The 18,073-nt window shown below is 53.3% G+C and overlaps 1 protein-coding gene across 1 annotated transcript; it reads left to right on the plus strand.

The window, feature by feature from the left end:
• Nucleotides 1–10,507: 10,507 nt before the first annotated feature.
• ADIPOQ (adiponectin, C1Q and collagen domain containing) lies at nt 10,508–16,428 on the plus strand. The gene is made up of 3 exons (XM_063339909.1): nt 10,508–10,654; nt 13,751–13,970; nt 14,408–16,428. Exons 2-3 carry the CDS (start codon nt 13,760–13,762, stop codon nt 14,932–14,934), a joined length of 738 nt encoding a protein of 245 aa, XP_063195979.1. The 5' UTR covers nt 10,508–10,654; nt 13,751–13,759; the 3' UTR covers nt 14,935–16,428.
• Nucleotides 16,429–18,073: the final 1,645 nt, after the last annotated feature.

Below are 18,073 nucleotides of genomic sequence, written 5' to 3' on the forward strand. Positions count from 1 at the left end.
CCTCCACCTTCAAAACCAGATTCCCTGGGAGCAGAAAGTTTGCCACGAAGTGGGACACCCCCAGTCTCTGCTGCCACTGCCAACTCACTGGGCTCCCCGCATAAAGAGGGGAGGATGTTCGAGGGGACGCTGCGGGCAAAGCAGGTTCCCAGGCGCAGGAGCGAGAGAGGCCGCGGAGGAGCTGGTGGGTCAGACAGCACAAAGGGAGAGGATGGAGCTGAGCAGTTCCAAAACCAAAATACACCAAAGGCTTCCACACTCTGCAGCTGACTCACCGGCTGACTGGGAAGGTTGCTGAGCCCCAGGATCCACAGCCTGCCTCCGTACAGGGAAAAAGCAGGCAGGTTTCTGTACCCAAAGCTGGGCCACTGTTCAGCAGCCTCAGGATGCACTGATGTGGAGGAGCTGCAGCTGAGACAGGCTCCTGCCCACGCTCCTTTACCACCTCTCCTCACCAGCTTTTGCCAACCCACCTGCTAGTAAAATCTCATCACACATGAGGTCTCCACCACAGCCCTGTCGTTAGCTACAAGGGCTAATTTGTGCTGCCCTCCACCACCGGCAGAGTTGGAAATATGCTTCAGGTGTTGCTGGGTTCACCTTCTGCTCAGGAACAGCTGCAAACAACAAACTGAATATGCAGAAGGCAGTGGTGGGGAAACAAACGTCAGGTGAACAGTGCAGGACACAGCAAGAAGAACAAATTCAGAGAAACTGCGTGAAATAAAAAGGACAGGGAAAGAACATTTCTTTAGGGTGATACAACATGGTCAACGCTTCTCTTTGGTAAGCGTGTACACAAGCTCCCTGCAGAAGACAGAGCTGCTACGGGAAGCAGGAGAGCCAGGGCCCCTGGACCCGTACAGCCAAGGGGACCCGAGTGTCCTCTGTGAGGTGGCAGGGGTCTGCTGAGGGAAGGCAGACAGAGCGAGCCGCTATGGTTAATTTAATTGTATTTATTCCACTTCAAAAAGCAGGTAATGTCCATCTTCCCAGAATCACAGAACTGTGGGGGTTGGAATGGACCTTCAGAGACCATCTAGTCCAACCCCCTGCCAGCGCAGGTTGCACAGGAACCCAGGCGGGTTTGAATGTCTCCAGAGAAGGAGAGTCCACCACCTCTCTGGGCAGCCTGTGCCAGGGCTCTGCCACCCTCAAAAAGTCTCAGAGAAATGCTTAACGGCAGCAATGGCCTTGGGGCTACTTTTTCTCTCCATTTCAAAGTCAGAAACACTCTGCGTTTTGGAGTCATGACAATGCAGGCAGAGCGCGCTGTCCTGAAGGGAAAGGCGTTATAATACTTTGCGCTCGTGAACTGGAAAATGCTATCAAGGTAGAACATGCTTTGCCTGGATGGTGGCAGGGTCTGGAGGGGAAACGTCGTCACATTCGTAATTGAATCCTAAAGACACAGGCTGCATCAGAAGCAATCACCGGGGGACACATGCAGAGATGCTGCTTTCTTACGTTTCAGAAACAAATCTAAAAAAATGACCACGACATGAAGCCAGTTATTTTCAGAGGTACCAGAAAAGGCACCGTGCACCAAGGGGAAGGTGGGAGATGACCAAAGCCCAGAAACAAAAGGGAGACAGTGGGAGATGACAAAGCCGCAGAGCACAAAAGCGCCCTGATTATCTCCGGCAAACACACGCCGGCGTTTGCAGGCTCATCACACACACAAACGGCAAAGCTGTAAGCAATTACTTGTGGTTCAGCCGGATAAAAATATTTGCAGAGAGCAAGCCAAGAGACAACAACCAAACAAGCCACGGGGTTCGGGGCTTGGGGTCCGGGTTCTGCCCCGCGCCGCTGGGCGGAGACCCGGTGGGACAGCGATGGCACCGGTGACACCTGCCTGTGCTGGTGCCCGCTCGGGTGAGTGAAACCTTCCCTTGGGTAAGGCAGGTCACGCTGCCCAGCCACGCGGTGCAGGTGGTGTCCCAGCACCACGTGCCATCAGTGGTCCCCTCCGAAGGCTCCGACGGGAAGTTTGCTCGAGGTTTCCCTGCCAAGAGAGGCGGTGGGCTGGGAGAGAGCCCCGGGTCGGCGGGCACCGCTGCTCTGCCCTGCCTTGGGAAAATGAGGCAATGCCACAAGTACTCGCTCCTGCCTCAAGTCAGCAGTCTCCATCAGGAGCAGGAATGGCTTTTGCCATAATAGGAACTAAATTGCACTTTTTAGATGAACCACTTGTAAAGTCAGTGTATGCCCACTGCCGTCCCAGATGGCAGGTACTGGGGTGTTTCCCTGTATCATACCTCATTTTGATTCTTTGAATTCCCTGAATCTTTCCCCTTTGGCTTCAGGAAAGAAAAAGCTCCTTTCTCGCTCCTCTCAAAGGAGTAAAAGAAACTGTCTCTGATGTCCCCATCTCCATCAGTGAGCCAGCAGCGAGCTTCGCAGGCAGAGCCTCAAGGATGCAAGAACACAAAAAGGAAAAAACTAAAGTATTGGGGGGAATTTCCCATGAGGTGGATACGTTTGGATTTCCAGCTGCCTGGGAAAAAAAAAAAATAAGAAGAGCGAGCTTAGATCCTTTTTGTTTTCTCTCTTTGCTATTCAGAGAACCTTGTGCCATCTGAGAAGAGACACAGCGGGGAGCTGCGACTTGCTTTGCCAAAGCAACGAGAAGGAATATTCTCTGTTAAAGACACCACCCTCGTAGGGATTATAAATACAAAAGGAGATGAATTTATCCAGTTGAACCTAATCCACGAAAAACACTGCAGTGAGGAGGAAGGGGAGCGCCTGGCTGTGGGCGACGAGCCAGGCGGGGACATACGAATCACGTTAAAAACCTATAAAGGAGCACCAGAAAACGCATTTTAATATAGAAGCCCTTTCACTCCCGCCTGCCTGTCCAGCTCCACGGCTTTTGCTGGAGGAGACTCTCATGATGCCGAGGCGGCAGGATCTCATCCCGGCACACCGGGACACCCCGAGGCTCGTGGTCCTGCCCGGGGAGGCAGCCGTCGGGGCATGGCAGGAGCAGGAGGGTTCAGGACATGTGGTTTGCCTGTGGGTTTGGTGTCCCAGGGCCCAATCCCGCAGGATGTCCCTGCAGGCACAGGTACTCGGCTGCCTCAAGCCCAGATGAGCAGCGCTAAGGGTCTTGTGGCTCCTGTGCCTCATCCGGAGCAGAGGGTCCTCAGCATCCAGCCACGACCGAGCACCAGCCTGGGGACACCGACACAAACCACTGCACGTTTTGCGCGTGCGTTTGTAAAGGTTTTTGTAAAACATCAGCAGGAGGAGGAAGCTCTAACGGGGGCTGCTGGCCACGACCCTATGAAGACATCGCCCCCAGCCCTCCAAAGCTCCTCGGCATGTCTGCAGTGACAGCGCGTTGAGGGCCCCAGCCCGCTCTCGGCTGCCAGACCTGCTCCTCCGGCCGGCATGTCAGCCTGCCGGCGGGCACCAGGCAAGGTGCTGCAGCCCCGGTGGGAAGGAAGGCGGCCGGGGCAGGCGGCACCCTCTGGGCTGCCAGACAGAAAGGTGCTTTCCGCAGCCAGAAGCATTTAAAATGTTGTGACAGCTGAGAGCGAACCCCCTTTGTTTCTCATGTGGAAGAGCAGCAAACTCTGCAGCGGAGGCAAAGTCGTTTGATTACAGAAAAAAAACCCATTTGCTGCTAAAACCAGTCACAGTGTGGTTTTGGCTGTTCAAGTCAGGAGAACAAGCACTTATAAAAATGAATAATTGAAGACATCATAAGTCTTTTATTAGCCCTACAGCAACCATAAATGCCTTCTGCTAAGCACAAAGAAATACCCTATCGAAAGCATCACGGATGTATCATTCTCTGCAACTTCCCAAAAACCACTTCACGATGATTTATACCATGAAATGCCCAAAGTGAAACTATAGAGTAATCATTTCTTATCAGATATACAGTTTCTTGGTGAAATGTGCATCACTCAGATTCCACAATGATATTTCATTTTATAGATAATGTAAGAGTCGTAATGCCTTTAATTAATCATGTCCTTGCTTCTAAGTGATTAGATTTTGTAAACGATGGGAGAAACAAGCAAACTGTTATCCCTTGGCAACTCCCTGGTGGTTTTAAGCAAAGATTATTGAATTTGAGCACAGAACCTCCACCAGGAGGGCAGGGGCCGATCGCTTGGCCCGAGAATACAGTGACTCAGTCTCATTGGGGGTTGAATGACAGGCCAGGAGTGTCCTGCACAGGGAGAGCGGCTCCAAAATCCAGGGGACCAGTGCCCAGCCCGCCTGCCCCGCTGCCCTGCCATCCCATCCGTCACACTGCAAAAGGTAGCTAATGCACGGCACAGGTTACCGGAGCCGGTGGCTCTGGATCGATACCGCAGTGAATGGAAAGACCGTTATGGCCAAAAAGAATTCTTGGGCATTTGCGGCATGCAAAGAAAAGCGTGATGGGAAGGTGTCCTCTCACCTGCGGGTCCTGTCCAGCCCCCAGTGGTGGGGCGGACACAGGTATGGATGGCACTGGGCTGTCACCAGGCCATGCTTTCAAACGCTGCAGATGAGGGCTGCGGTTTATGGAGCCCTGAGGAGCCCTGCCTGCACTCTGCCTGCACCTTGCCTGCACCTTGCCTGCCTGGGGCTGTGTCTGGAGGAGCTGGGTGCACCAGCCTGCAGTGAGACCCACTGTCCTGTTTACAATGGGGGATAAAAAGAGGGATAAGGCAGAGAAAGGGAAAGAAAATCCCCCTGCGAGGAGTCCTAAATCCCAACCGGCTGCTGTGGGGAGAGCTGGGGATCTCCCTGGAGCCCCAGCAGCAGGAGCCCCAGCATCCCGTGGCCCCTCGCTGCCTGCACTGCAGCCCAGCACGAGCCACTTGCCCCCACACTCTTCTGAAAGAAGAGATGTCTCCAGTGCTGGGGAGCGGTGACTGGGGGAGATGGTGCCATTTCTGTCCCTCAGCAACCAAAAGTGATAAAAAATAGAGGACTGGGGAACAAACATCCCTTTAAAAAGGCTAGAAAGGTGATGTAGAGTGGGTAGCCCACGGTAGTTGAGCTCCACCACGTTGCACAAATGCCGCAAAGCCCCAGATGGTGGATGAAAAGCTGGCCATGAGCCAACAATGCTCACTTGCAGCCCAGAAGGCCAATCGCATCCTGGGCTGCATCAAAATAACCGTGGCCAGCAGATCCAGAGGTGATTCTGCCCCTGTACTCTGCTCTGGTGAGACCCCACCTGGAGTACTGTGTCCAGCTCTGGAGTCCTCAGCACAAGAAGGACATGGACCTGTTGGAGCGGGTCCAGAGAAGGCCACGGAGATGATCTGAGGCTGGAGCACCTCTCCTATGAGGACAGGCTGAGAGAGCCAGGGTTGTTCAGCCTGGAGAAGAGAAGGCTCCGGGAAGACCTTACAGCAGCCTTCCAGTACCTGGAGGGGGCCTACAGGAAAACTGGGGAGGGGCTGTTTGCAAGGGGATGTAGCGATAGGACGAGGGGCAATGGTTTAAACTAGAGCAGGGCAGGTTTAGATTAGACATTAGGAAGAAGTTCTTTACACTGAGGGTGGTGAGGCACTGGCCCAGGTGGCCCAGAGAGGTGGTGGAGGCCCCATCCCTGGAGATGTTCAAGGCCAGGCTTGATGAGGCTCTGAGCAACCTGATGTAGTTGAAGGTGCCCCTGCTTACTGCAGGGGGGTTGGACTAGATGGCCTTTGGAGGTCCCTTCCAACCCAACACATTCTATGATTCTATGACTCAAACAAACCCTGATGTTTTTCTCTTCTGTTCCGTTTCCAGCTGGCTGGGGTGGGGGCTTCCTTCCACCCCGCAGCCACACACCAGCGCGGAAAAGCCCTGGCTGGGCCGAGCAGGTGGGGAAGGCAGGAGCATCTCTGCTGACAGTGCCACCAAGGGCAGGCGCCGCGCTGGCTGTCCGAGACACGTCCTCCCACCATGAATCCTCCTGCCACTCTCCCCGTGAGAGATGGCTCTTCGGGGGGATCGCTGCAAACCAGCCCCCAGTCCCCCCAGCCTCAGCCAGGCTTGTGGCACCGGGGCAGTTTGTGCCATCTCTTGTCCACACCTCACAGCCCAGGGGCCTGCCCGACTTGGGCGACAAGGAAATTCGGCTGGGTGAAGGAAACTGCTCTTCTCCGTGCCTGAATTATTCAGAAACGCTCTCCTAATAAATAATTTATCTGCTTTGTAAAAATGCGTTTTCGGCGAACGCAAGTAGGCTTCAGGGGGCTGCGTGATTATCAGCTGCAAGCTCTTCTTCCTCGCCTGCGCTGACGTGTTCATTTTAATGGGCAAGTAGAAATCTCATTAAATACCCCATTAATAGCTCGGCCTGTGGAGCGGCGCCGAAGGGCAGAGCCGGGCAGAGGTGCGCTCTCAGGTGCCTGGTCGGAAAGATGCGATCGCTGCTGGGAGCGAAGTGTGGGGAGGAAGCTTTGGCAGGGGGTGTTGGAGGGGAGCGCTCCGCACACCAGATCACTGAGGTGCTTGTTCTGTTCCCTGGCTCGGCCTCTTCCCAGCCCAGAACGAGCCCCAAAACAAGACCAGCCTGTGCTAAAAGAAGGCAGTACCTGGCTCAGCTGCGGGTTGGCGTGGGAGCGGAGGGGAGCAGGACGGAGGCGTGCAAAACCCTTGGCTGTGTCTCCCTGGAGCAGCCCGGCGAGGCCAAAGCAGCACCCCGAACTGCCAGTGCAGAAACGAGCACCCTGGGAACAGCTATAACGTTAATAAAAGGAGCTTTGAGCAGTATTTAGAGGGCCGTGTTTCCTGAACAAATATGTCTCAATGTCCCTTTCGGCATGAGAAACCCTGCTGCGCCAAGATCCCTCGCCGGGAGCCAAGCAGGGATCCCCTGAGGCCAGAGAAGTTTATTTGGGATGGCCGAGAAGAGAAACAGGCTGTTGCTCAAGCCTGGCAAGGAGCTGCTCTGCCCGAGCTGCCCATTGCAGGGAAGAAAAGAGCCCGTTTGTCCGTGTGAAACGGGCTGAGAAATCGGTAACCCCGCTGCCGAGAAACGGGCTGGATTCATACAGTGAAGGCGAAGGCGTCAGGCGGGTCCCGTGGTCCTGCAGGTGGGGGCATGTCCCCTCCTCACTGCTGGCTTCTGGTGGCCCCCAAACGCTGGCTCAGCACCCCCACCATGGCATGCACCCATGGGGCTCCCGTCCCTCCACCACCCAACCCACACGACCGTCACCTGGGGTGAGCAACCCACCGCGCACAGCCCCTGCCAGGCTTCCACATGGCCCCGTAAAGCCCTTGTCCCCGCCTGGGGGCTGGCCCGCCTTGGCCACCGCTGCCAGGTCTGCCTGTCCCTGGACCTAAGCTGCCTCCCTGTGCTCACGTAGGAAAATCCAGTGGGAACATCGGTGTCCACAAGCTTGTAACAGACGTGGCTGAACCACATGCCGATGGCCCTCGTGCCTCCCCGGCCACACCACGGGGGACGCAAATGGCCACAGCAGCCCAATGCTATGTGGCACAGCGGCCCTGCAGGAGCTGGACTGACAGCAAAGGGGCTGAGCAGCCCCCAAGGGCACATCAGACCAGGCTGATGCCCTCCAACATGCCCACGGGGGGAGAGCTCCTCTTCCTCATTAACAATTAGCCACTAGAGGGAAGTGCCATGCCCTGTGGGGAAGAGTTTGGGTGCACAATGATGCACGGGGTCACAGAAAATCGCAATTTGTGGCCAGGGTCCTGGCTGCCAGTGGCACCAGCACTAAAAGCCACTTTACTGCTTTTTCTTTGGTGTCGGCTCCTCAGCCCTCGCCTTGCACCCGATGCAGGTGCCCGTGGGGCGACAGCGCGGATGGGCGCGGGGTCTGCCCAGCTGCAGGAGCGGAGTCAGCTCAGCCAGGGCCACCAGCGGTGCCCGGGGACAGAGCCAGCAGCATCCCTGGCACGGAGGCTGCGGTCCCTCTGCCGTGCACAGCCTCGGGCAGCACCAAAATAGCATGTCCCAGCCTGTCAGCCAGCCCGCCAAATGGCGTAAGCAGTTTTTGCCGTTTTTAGCAAAGTGGGGAATATCTGTTGTTTCTGGGACGTGCGGTATCCAGGGCCAGCAGAAAGACGAGAGAAGAGCCAGGCATCCCACGGGGACAGCGAGCCGGAGCAGGGCAGGAGCCAGCTCCCAGCGGAGCTGGGGGACGGGGCTGGGGGGGAGCACAGCATCCTCGGGAAGGGACAAGGGATCCCATGGGCTGGGCTCCACGGTGGTGCTGGCTTGGCCCTGATGGTGGGGGACAATGGTGGGCAGCTGGGGGCTCCTTTCCCAGCCCCGATCCTGCCCATGGGGCCAGGCTGGCCTGGGCAGCCACCCACCTCCTCCGGAGGCAGCCATCCCATCCCCACCGCTGCCAAAGCGGCTTTTCAGCCCTCAGGTCACACCAGCGGGGATCGTGCCTGCGCTGATGGAGCACAGCTGATAACGAGCCTCCTGCTCCACTTTATTCCAGTTTATAGATGGCTAAATATAACTTTCTGCTTATTTTTAACTCTGCGAAATCTGCGATCCACAAGCCATTAAGTCAGTTTTGTGGTTTTCATATTTGCCGGCTCACGAGAGATCCAAGAGAGACAACAAGGCCAGGCTCAGCACAGGGTTCGTCACCGAGTTAGGTACGAGCAGCGTGTCCCGCACCGGAGATGTGGTGACCCCCGTCAAAGAGCAGCAGCCATTGCAGGACGTGGGGACAGCAGCTTTCTCTCCGTGCCAAAGCGACCCCCCAGCCCCAAGCAGAGCCACTGCCTCTGAGCACCACAGCCGCGGGCACTGCCGGTCCAGTCCGCATTTGGTGGCAGGTTTTGCTTGTCGCCAGGCAGAGAAAAGGGCATTTAAAATGTTTTCTTATCACACAGCCAGAAGCAGCTCACTGGATTGTACAACATCTCCCTCTGCAGCGGGAACAGGAGCCAGCACCGACCTGCGAAGCGAGTGTGTAAGACAACAGAAATGCAAGGGCATCTGGGGTCGCATCAGGTGGTTGTACCCCCGGAGATACACCAGGCAGCCAGCGCTGCCTCCCACCCCTCCTCTGGGAGGCAGGGATAACATTCGGGAGGCTAGTGGTGGACCACTGAAAGATTTATCCCTGTGGTACTTTCCTAACAACTGAATGGAAAGGCGATGAGGTAATTGTAGGACGACCTATTAAACATGTCAGGTCCAATTTTCAAATCCTGGCAGCCTAATAAATACCCCATTCATGTATTTTGGGGTTCAAGCTGAGAGTTGGCAGGGAAACCAGCCTTGTCTTGCTCACACCCCTGGGGGAAGCAGCTGAAAACTCCTCGTCTCCACTGCAAAAAAGTTCCTATTTCAGTTCCAGGATCCTGGTCCTCCAGCTCAGGAGATGAGGCTTCGGCAGAAGCGTGGTGTGACACGTACAAACACATACACACGGCTCTCGTAAATCACATTTATAGGAAAACAATAGGTTCAACTACATCTCCATCATATGTCACTGGGGTTGCATGAGGGATTGTTTTAAGTCCCAACAGTGCATGGAAAAAACACCATCCAAAAAAAAATAAAAATCAAATTGTTCAAATGCTGGACTAAGGGCTTGACCAAAACAGGGCAGGCAGCGAGCAGCCGTCCTGCAGCTCCTCCCTCTGCACCCTTCTCCTCAGGACTTCAAAATTCACCCTGGACGACTCCCAGCTCTACATATAAGAAGTTATTTATGTGTTCGTTTATACATCCCCTTAGTCCTTCCAGATAGCCAGGTCTTTACAACAACTCAGTAATTCGGGATACTGTCCTGTTGACATTCACTTGGATGAGTTTCCCCTCTCCCAAGGCCACCATCTCCCCATGCCCAGTTGCAACAACACTCAATCACATTATTTGTTCCTGGTCCGACCTTGCGAGCCCAGGTTTGCCAAGGTCCCGCCTAGCTAACCTTGAACTGTCCCGGAGCAGCGGGGAGGGAAGCCTCCGATCTCCAAGGTTCGACCTCCCTTTTGGAAGGAGAGAGACACGGGGAAAACCAGACTTTGTCTTGACCTAAAGCCAAAACGTGTGATAGGTTTAAAGCCATCCACAGGGCTGAAATTACTCCGATGATTTACAATGGCGCTGGCACACGCTTGGCTGGCTTTAGACGAAACTCTTCCCCCGGCGCTGCCCTTCCCCTGGGGCAGCTTTGCCCTTCTTTGGTGCGGCAGCAGCCTCCGGGCAGGAACGGCTCTTGCCATTAAAAGGAGAAGCCAAAACTTCTTGCACAATAATTCATTTACTAAGACACGGAAAAAAACCCCATTTGGGTGCGTTAATGCAAGGCTGTAGACACACTTTCTCCACCAGCTGCTAGCACCGTTTCCCAATTTACAGGGAGCAGCAGCTCGTGCCGTACAATCCCAGCCCTGGACGAGGAGGCTTTCACACAGGCTTCTCCGGCAAACCATTGCTCCTTCGGTTCCTATCAAATTCCCAAACCCATCTTTTCCCTGTTAAGGCTATCCCAGGGTGACAGGATTATATAAGTGGTCCAAAACTTAAGCGATGGCCAGGAAAAATTAATGGGAAAACCCAACTTTTAGGTCAGCATGCGCAATAGCAAATGGAAAATGCAGCGTCTGAGCTGACAGCTCCTCGTGCCCTTAGGGATAGCGATGTGGTAGCCGGACTTCATTTCCAAAGGGACTGCAGCAAGCCAACTAGGACTCAAAGCAGCTGGTAAGCATGATATTTATTTTTTTCCCCTCTTACTGAGTTCAGGATTTTCTCTTCTTTCGGGCTGAACGAGACAGACAGACTTTTCTGTTCACAAGAAGTTTCCTTTCTTAGAGTTATTCTCAGAATAGCCAGCGAGTATTTTAAACCAAGAATAGCCGATCTCCCCTCGATTCATACTCCTGTTTTCGGAAACGCTATTTGGAGAGCAAAACTCCCCAAAGTACTCAGGAACAACATTAAAAAAACCACATGACTCTAACAGCGAGCACTGCACTGGCACCTTTCGATTCACCTCTTTCCTCGAAGACTCCTGGGAAGACTGGGTTTGCCCCAAATCCCTCCGAGTCATAGCAGCTCCTTGCCAGAAACCGGCACCAACCCAGATTTAAGGTGCGAGTCCCCTGGAGCAAGTCACCGCCGGAACGTCAGCAAAAACTACGCTACAAGCAATTACGAAAAGAATACAGATCGACACGAGCCAAACCCCTTTGAAGAAAATACCGGAGTTGGAAAACAGATGGACTTTTTGCATGTTTTGTGCAAAGAGCTCTTTTAGATTTTTATATCTATATAAATATATAGAATATTTGTATAGCGTTATGTGAAATTTAAATTCTGAATCATCTGAATCACTGTGTAGCACTCACGAATGGCATTGTTCTTACCGATGAAGTGCTGATATCTGCCGATAAGTGAGTTAAGCTTCACATAATACATAGGAGCTTTTTTCCCCTCTGCAGCCACTGTATGAACTGAAAGCCACCAAGAGCACTTAGTTCATCTCTTGCTTGCCCGAAAGGTACAACTGAAATTCAAGCACAGCAGATTATTTCATGGTGCACTGATGAGCACCGGGCGGAAAACCAAAAAGAGACGGGAAAGATACAGCAAAGGGATCTCACACCTAAAGCAGAGTTTGAACTCGGAGCGAGCAGACGAAGCTTAAAACTCGCCCTTTGTAAGACACACCTGCGCCAGAGAGCTGCTGCGTCTCTCCAACCAACCACCACTTGTGGTTGAGTCAAGCTGTAGTGACAGGAGGAGTTTCCTATTTGCAGATCACAACACTTTTCTTACTAGAAAGGAGAAAACGAGAGTGCGTAAGGTATTCGCAGTGAAGAGCCGCCCGGGGACGCCCTGGGACGGGCATCGCTTCGAGCCCTTCAGAGCAAGCGGGGCGGGCGTCTGCCAGGAGAGCTGCTTTGGGTGCCTCGGATTTGCTCCACTTTCGGTCTTAAAGGAGGGTTTTATTTTGCACCAGATGATGACCTGGCTCTGAGGATGTCTATCGAGCACATATCACTAAATTTTAAATGATATTTGAGTTCCTGGCAGCACACGAGAAAGCACAACTAGCCCCAACAAAAGCACCAAAACGCAGCTCAAGAAATGCAATGTTGAGGCAGATTTTTAACCAACGCCAGTGTGTTTTCATGCAGTTGGATGCCCTCAGGCAGCCTAGGCTGATTTGGGAGGGGTGCACACGTGTAGCTGAGCCAGAGGGGACCCAGGCGGGGGGACAGGGTCCCTCCATTTAGTGCAGTCCACTGGGGCATGGCTAAGTGGCCCTCTCACGGTGTGCCCAAACACGCACACCCTCGCTTGCCAACCCAAGCCACTTTTAGGATTCACAGACATCTGCATCGCTTGCCCACCCTGGTTCACGGGCAATCGCTATCTCCCTCGCGGGAGCGGGGCATCTCGCTTCCCAAGGCGCGGAGAGGCAGGAGCACCGCCCAGGTTCAGGCTGTGGGCGCTGGACCCCGTGGCACCCTCAGCCCCAAAATGATCCACCGCAGGGTGCCAGCCAGCGCGGCTGCTGGAGTGCCGGAGCCTGGGTTGAGGAGTTCCCTGATTTTATCTGTTAGTTACTGCCCGCCAAGGTCATTAACCAGAGCTTTGAAGTTTTCTTCAAACCCCCCTCCCCCTGATATCCTGCAAAAACTGAAATCGCGGTAACCTCTTTGTTACGGAGCTTCCTTTGAAGCAATTATGCGAGAGCTAATAAGACATTGTTTAAAGTATGACATTTAAATAGCTTGCCTAGGAAAGTCAACCCTGCAAAGGAATTGCTCTGAAATACTATTTTTCTTTGAAATTACAGAGCTAAGGGACTCTAATGGCCATGCTGTTACTCACTTTTTATTGCCTATTATGCCACTTACAATCCTCATAACAGGACACCTTTATTGTTCCGGGGTATAATCTCTTTCCCGGGGACCAGTATCACACAACAATAGTCATTTAAAAATATCTGTTTCCTAAAAGCCTGACCCAAAGCCCACCACGGTCCCACTGATTTCTGGGAGCATCGGAGCAAAGCCCCAGGCTGGCCGTAGGGTGTCACCACCGACCCGGTTCCGGGGAGTCGCGCTGATTGCTCTGACTAGCAAGGCAACTTGATTAAAGAAAAATATGACCCTACAGTGCCTAAACACTGCGCAACTTGTCATCCCATAGTCCAAACCCATAATTCGGGTGGAAAAAAAGCAGTATCGTAACTTCATATGAAACTACGCTCAGAGGAGATGGAAAGCCTGGCCGCAGTTTCTGTTCACGTTGGACAGACCCAGGTCAGCGGGCTGTACGCGCAGCCATAAACCGCTTGCTCAGCCTAAAGTCTTCTGAGGTTTTGAGACAGGCTCCGCCAGACCTGTACTTTCAATCAGCTGCTTACTCAGCCAGGCAGAGGTTAGAGCAGGTTGTGGCTAATTGAGCAGGGCTTTGTAAAGACAACGGCCACGGGTCCCTTGGTATCTGCTGTCCTCAGTCCGCAGCTACATCTGTGCCGCTGCAAAGAGCCCGCGAACGCCGAGGGAGCAACTCTGGCATTTGCTCCTCTCCGTGCTGGATGTGCTCCCGGGCTGAGGTCCATGCTGCTCCCAGGAGCCCCATCTCAGCTTGGCTCGCGGAGCTCACGCCAGCACCACACTGGATCCGGAGGGGCCCTTGGGGCGAGCAGAATTGCTTTCCTTTGGACACGTGGATTCAAACTTTAGTCTTCTGTGCCTCTCCGTTATTCAAGGGTGGGGGTTTTTTCATGGTTCTTTTTTTCCTATTAACATTTAAAGCTAACAAAGCTGTTGTCCACATCAGGAACCGACGATGAGGGGCTCAGCAGGCTTCCTCCTTTGCTCGCTGCTGCTGTTGGCCCCCCGTTGCACAGAGGTGGCTGCCCAGGATATCCAGCCCGACCCCAAAACACCGTGTGCCAATTGGATGGGAGGAGCGCCTGGCTACCCTGGCCACAACGGACTCCCTGGACGGGATGGAAAAGACGGAAAAGATGGAGCAAAAGGAGAGAAAGGAGAGGAAGGTTGGTGAGGAGTAGGGGGTACATCAGTGCTGGAGCCCGCGGGCAGCCCCAGCCCTCAGGGCCAGCCCCAGCAGGTCTCACATCTCGTAGGTCCCTGCCCAAACTTTGACCAGATGGCTTTTGAATATCTGCAGGGATGGAGATCCCACAAGCCAAGTCAAAGAGTTTGGTGTGGGGGTTATTTTTCCAATTAATCACGTTTTTTCAGACATGCTGCTCTTGGCAGCAATGCACGCAGCCAGGGGGGTGAGAGGGCTTTCCACTCACTGTCTCCGCTCACGGGGGATGTTGAGGTCATGCAACCTTTCCTCAGGGACACCCCTTGCTCCACGCTGCCGAGCAGATGCTGATGCCACAGCCCCCTCTGAGTTTCAGGCTGGTGGGTAGCAGCTGCCAGGACAGTGCAAACAGCTCCCCGTCCCCCCTCTGTCCCCCAGGTCTGCAAGGCCCCAAAGGTGACCAAGGCGAAATAGGAGCTCCAGGGCAGGAAGGACCGAGAGGATTTCCCGGATACCCAGGGCAAAAGGGGGAGAAGGGCGAAGGTGCCTTCGTCTACCGCTCTGCCTTCAGCGTGGGGCTGAAGGAGCGAGCCCCCCACCCCAACGTCCCCATCCGCTTCAGCAAGATCTTCTACAACGAGCAGAGCCACTACGATGCCAGCACCGGCAAGTTCCTCTGCAGCATCCCTGGCACATACTACTTCGCCTACCATCTGACAGTCTACCTGACGGATGTCAAGGTCAGCCTCTACAAGAAGGATAAGGCGGTGATCTTCACCTACGATCAGTTCCAGACAAACAACGTTGACCAAGCGAGCGGCTCTGTCTTGCTGCACCTCAGCTCTGGGGACGAGGTGTGGCTTCAGGTGTATGGGGAGGGGGACAACAATGGTGTCTACGCCGACAACATCAATGATTCCACTTTCATGGGCTTCCTCCTGTACCCAGACCCAGAAGTCCATTAAAGCGGGGGGTGCTACATGGGAGGGGAGGCGGTGGCTTGACCCCAGGTGGCGTCCTGGGGCACTGGCACTGTAGCTATACTCTATTTACCTTTTGCGGGGGCAATGATTGCCAAGGGTGGACCCTATTCTCCTGTGAAATCAGCGAGGTTATACACGAGTGACTTCTGTGGGACCAAGAGTTCACTCCTGCCTCTGCTCTTGCCCTCCTTGTGGAAACCTAGGCCCAGAGTCAAATACCACTCCTGCCACATCATGAAAGAGTAATGCACAAGACGGGCTGACCTTTTCTTAAATGTAAAACTGATAAGAGAAAAATTGGTTATATTTAAATATTATATTGCAAATTTGCCTTTCTTAACCACCTAAATTCATTTAAAACAAGGGTATGTGTTTTAAAATTTGAATGGAAGAGGGAGAAGACTATTCACAAAAGCCATCTCTACCCTTGTTTTCACCTGGAACAGATGACTCTGTTTTTTCCACTGTAACTCTCTCTCTTCTTAGGGCCTTTGACTTCCACCCATGGTTTGTTGTCTCCCTTCTTTAGCCCAGGTCTTTGAATATATTCAGATTATTAACTTTCATTGATTTTCCTTTTATGTTTATCCCCTATCATTATCTCTAATGCAGACAACGTGCTCAGTTAGGGCAGGGATCTTCTCTTTTGATTTATCTGAAAAACCTTAGGAACGGTGGTGAGGCTGCACAACAGAAGCAGCCTGTTGACCGCAGGGCTGTGGGGATCCTGGGGTGGTCACAGACATGTTGGCTGCAGTTCAGAATGCCAGCATCTCCCCTGCAAACACCGTGTGTGATCAGGGAACAGAAGGTCCCTAAAGACCCCTGGGCAGAGGGGACCTCGGGGTGGAGGTGTCGCTTCCCAAATCGCTCACCTGGCACTGGAAGCGATGGCTCAAGTAATTGTTCAGCCACAGGCCGACAGCATGGGGTAAACGAGCAGCACCTCACAGTTTCCACCTGCAAGCTGGCAGGGTCCTGGCCTGCCTCCCCTCCGGGGGGGTCCCAAGCACAGCCAGAAGTTGAGAGCTAGCAACCCTGTCTCTTCTTTCCCACACCAGAAGTGGGCCATCGGCAACAGCTGGCACACCAGCTGGGCAGAGCTGCGGGTGGTGCAACCTCCCATGTTGAGTGGGCTCCTGGGACACCCCCAGGACCCGCCCCAGCTCTCGACAAGGTTAGATCAATGAGGGAAGAGTATCTAGGCTGAAATTAGTAGCAATCCCATCAAACTGCTCTCCAAGGAGCTTGCTTGACTTTTAGCTAAAAGAGGATTTGATGGCTTCTCAGATACGTTCAAAGAAGACTCCCATTAAGCTTCAGAACAAGCTAACACAGATCAGCACTAATGCGTTATTACAAGCAAAAAAACAGCACTAAGAGCTTCAACTGAAATTACTTCCAACAGCGGCAGCTTCTACACTCCAGTGAATTACCACATCACAAATAACACCAACAATAAAAAACCTCATTCAATGAGAACACTCCTGCATTTTTGTACGCGTCGTTGGGAAGGGCTTGAAGAAAGGGACACTCTCCTAGCCTCACCAAGCACCCCAGGAAATTATTTATATTTTTTTTGCAGCAAGGTGGGGGCACCCTGGGCTGGCACACGCAGGGACAGCCCCCCTTTTGCTTTCCCAAGAAACTCCCAACCCTCTAGCTTTCATCAAGGCTTCAGCATCTCACCACCTCACACCGTATTTCTTCCTTTTTGGATAAGATGAGCTTTGGTTTCCCCAAAACCACTGTGCCCGGATCCACCCTGATCAGCCAGCCAGAGGGCTGGCCGCTGGCCCCAGAGGCTTCACGCATATTAGATTTAGCAAGGGCTAAACTGACGCTCAATCTGATCATGCTGAATTGAGAGAGCTGGGAAAAACCCTGTTGTGTGAATTAACGGGAAGGGAACAGGGAAAAGAAAAAAAACCCTGAAACACACAAACTCAAAAAACTAATCCATGAACAAAAGGAGATTTAAAAATGCAGCAGTTGCTGGATCAAATGGCATAAGAGGCTTAAATTGAAAGGAGCAAGTCAGAGCTTTTGCAGTAGTTTTTTCAAATATTTTCAGATGGATTTTCTGAAAGCAGGGAAAATTGAAACAATGCTAAGATGCATTTGGGGGATAAACACTAGGAGGAAATACTAATTTAAAGACTAGTTCCCAAGAGGCAGCCAAAATGAATTATTCCTTTCCTTCCTGACACGCCGCAGGAACAAATATGCTTACAGTTTTATCCCATATACCAGGTCTCAGAGGCTTAGACATGGCTTTTCACACTGCCACGCACGTCTGGTGCCGTGTGCTGTAGGGCAGAGCCCAGGGTATCTTACCAGCCCCTGCAACAGCCCCATCCCCAGCATGACCCATATTGATATGACTTCCACCCAGGCCAACAGCATCTCCCACCTCAAGTCACCATGGCTGCAGCACGAGAAATGGGGCATGCATTAGAAACTTGGGCCACGCTGGCCCTTATGGGAAAGTCTCATTGAACCCCAGGGGGTCGCTAGCCCTCTGCATCGTCCCACACCACAACTCACCCCATTCGGGATGCCTGCAGGTGCTGTCACACCTTGTGGCAGATGACCAGCACCCCAGGAGAGGTCACCATTGGCTCCTGGTCAGCCTCCTGGCCACTGTGGCAGCGGATGGCAGAGGGCTACCTGAAGGACCAAAACAAGCCCCGCAGCAGAGACCCAGCCTGGAAGTCCCTCTTTCAAAGCCTGGCTCTGGTTTTGGTCCCGAGTCTTTCCCTGTCCCAGCTGTCAGGGTGGGGGTGCTTGGGGCTGCGTGTCCGGAAAGAGAAGTGTCACCCAATGCTGCAGTCACTGCTGTATTCATGTATGCGCAGAATGTATGTCACACATGCACACATTCACATTACCACAGACCACGAGATAACAAAGCTCCACAAGAATGCTGTGTGTTAGTACATAACGTCTTTTATCTTACTTAATCCTTAAGCATGTAGCCTCTTTATCACCCTGTAAATGGCTTTTCCAGACTCCCCCTCACGCGCAGGTGCCTGCCTCCGTGCATGCTGCGTGGGAACGTCAAAACCATGGTCACGGGGTGCTCCGTTCCCTGGGAGCGTCAAGCAGGGGTTCGGCACCG

This window comes from Chroicocephalus ridibundus, chromosome 6 (assembly GCF_963924245.1).
Source record: "Chroicocephalus ridibundus chromosome 6, bChrRid1.1, whole genome shotgun sequence".
NCBI lineage: Eukaryota > Metazoa > Chordata > Aves > Charadriiformes > Laridae > Chroicocephalus > Chroicocephalus ridibundus.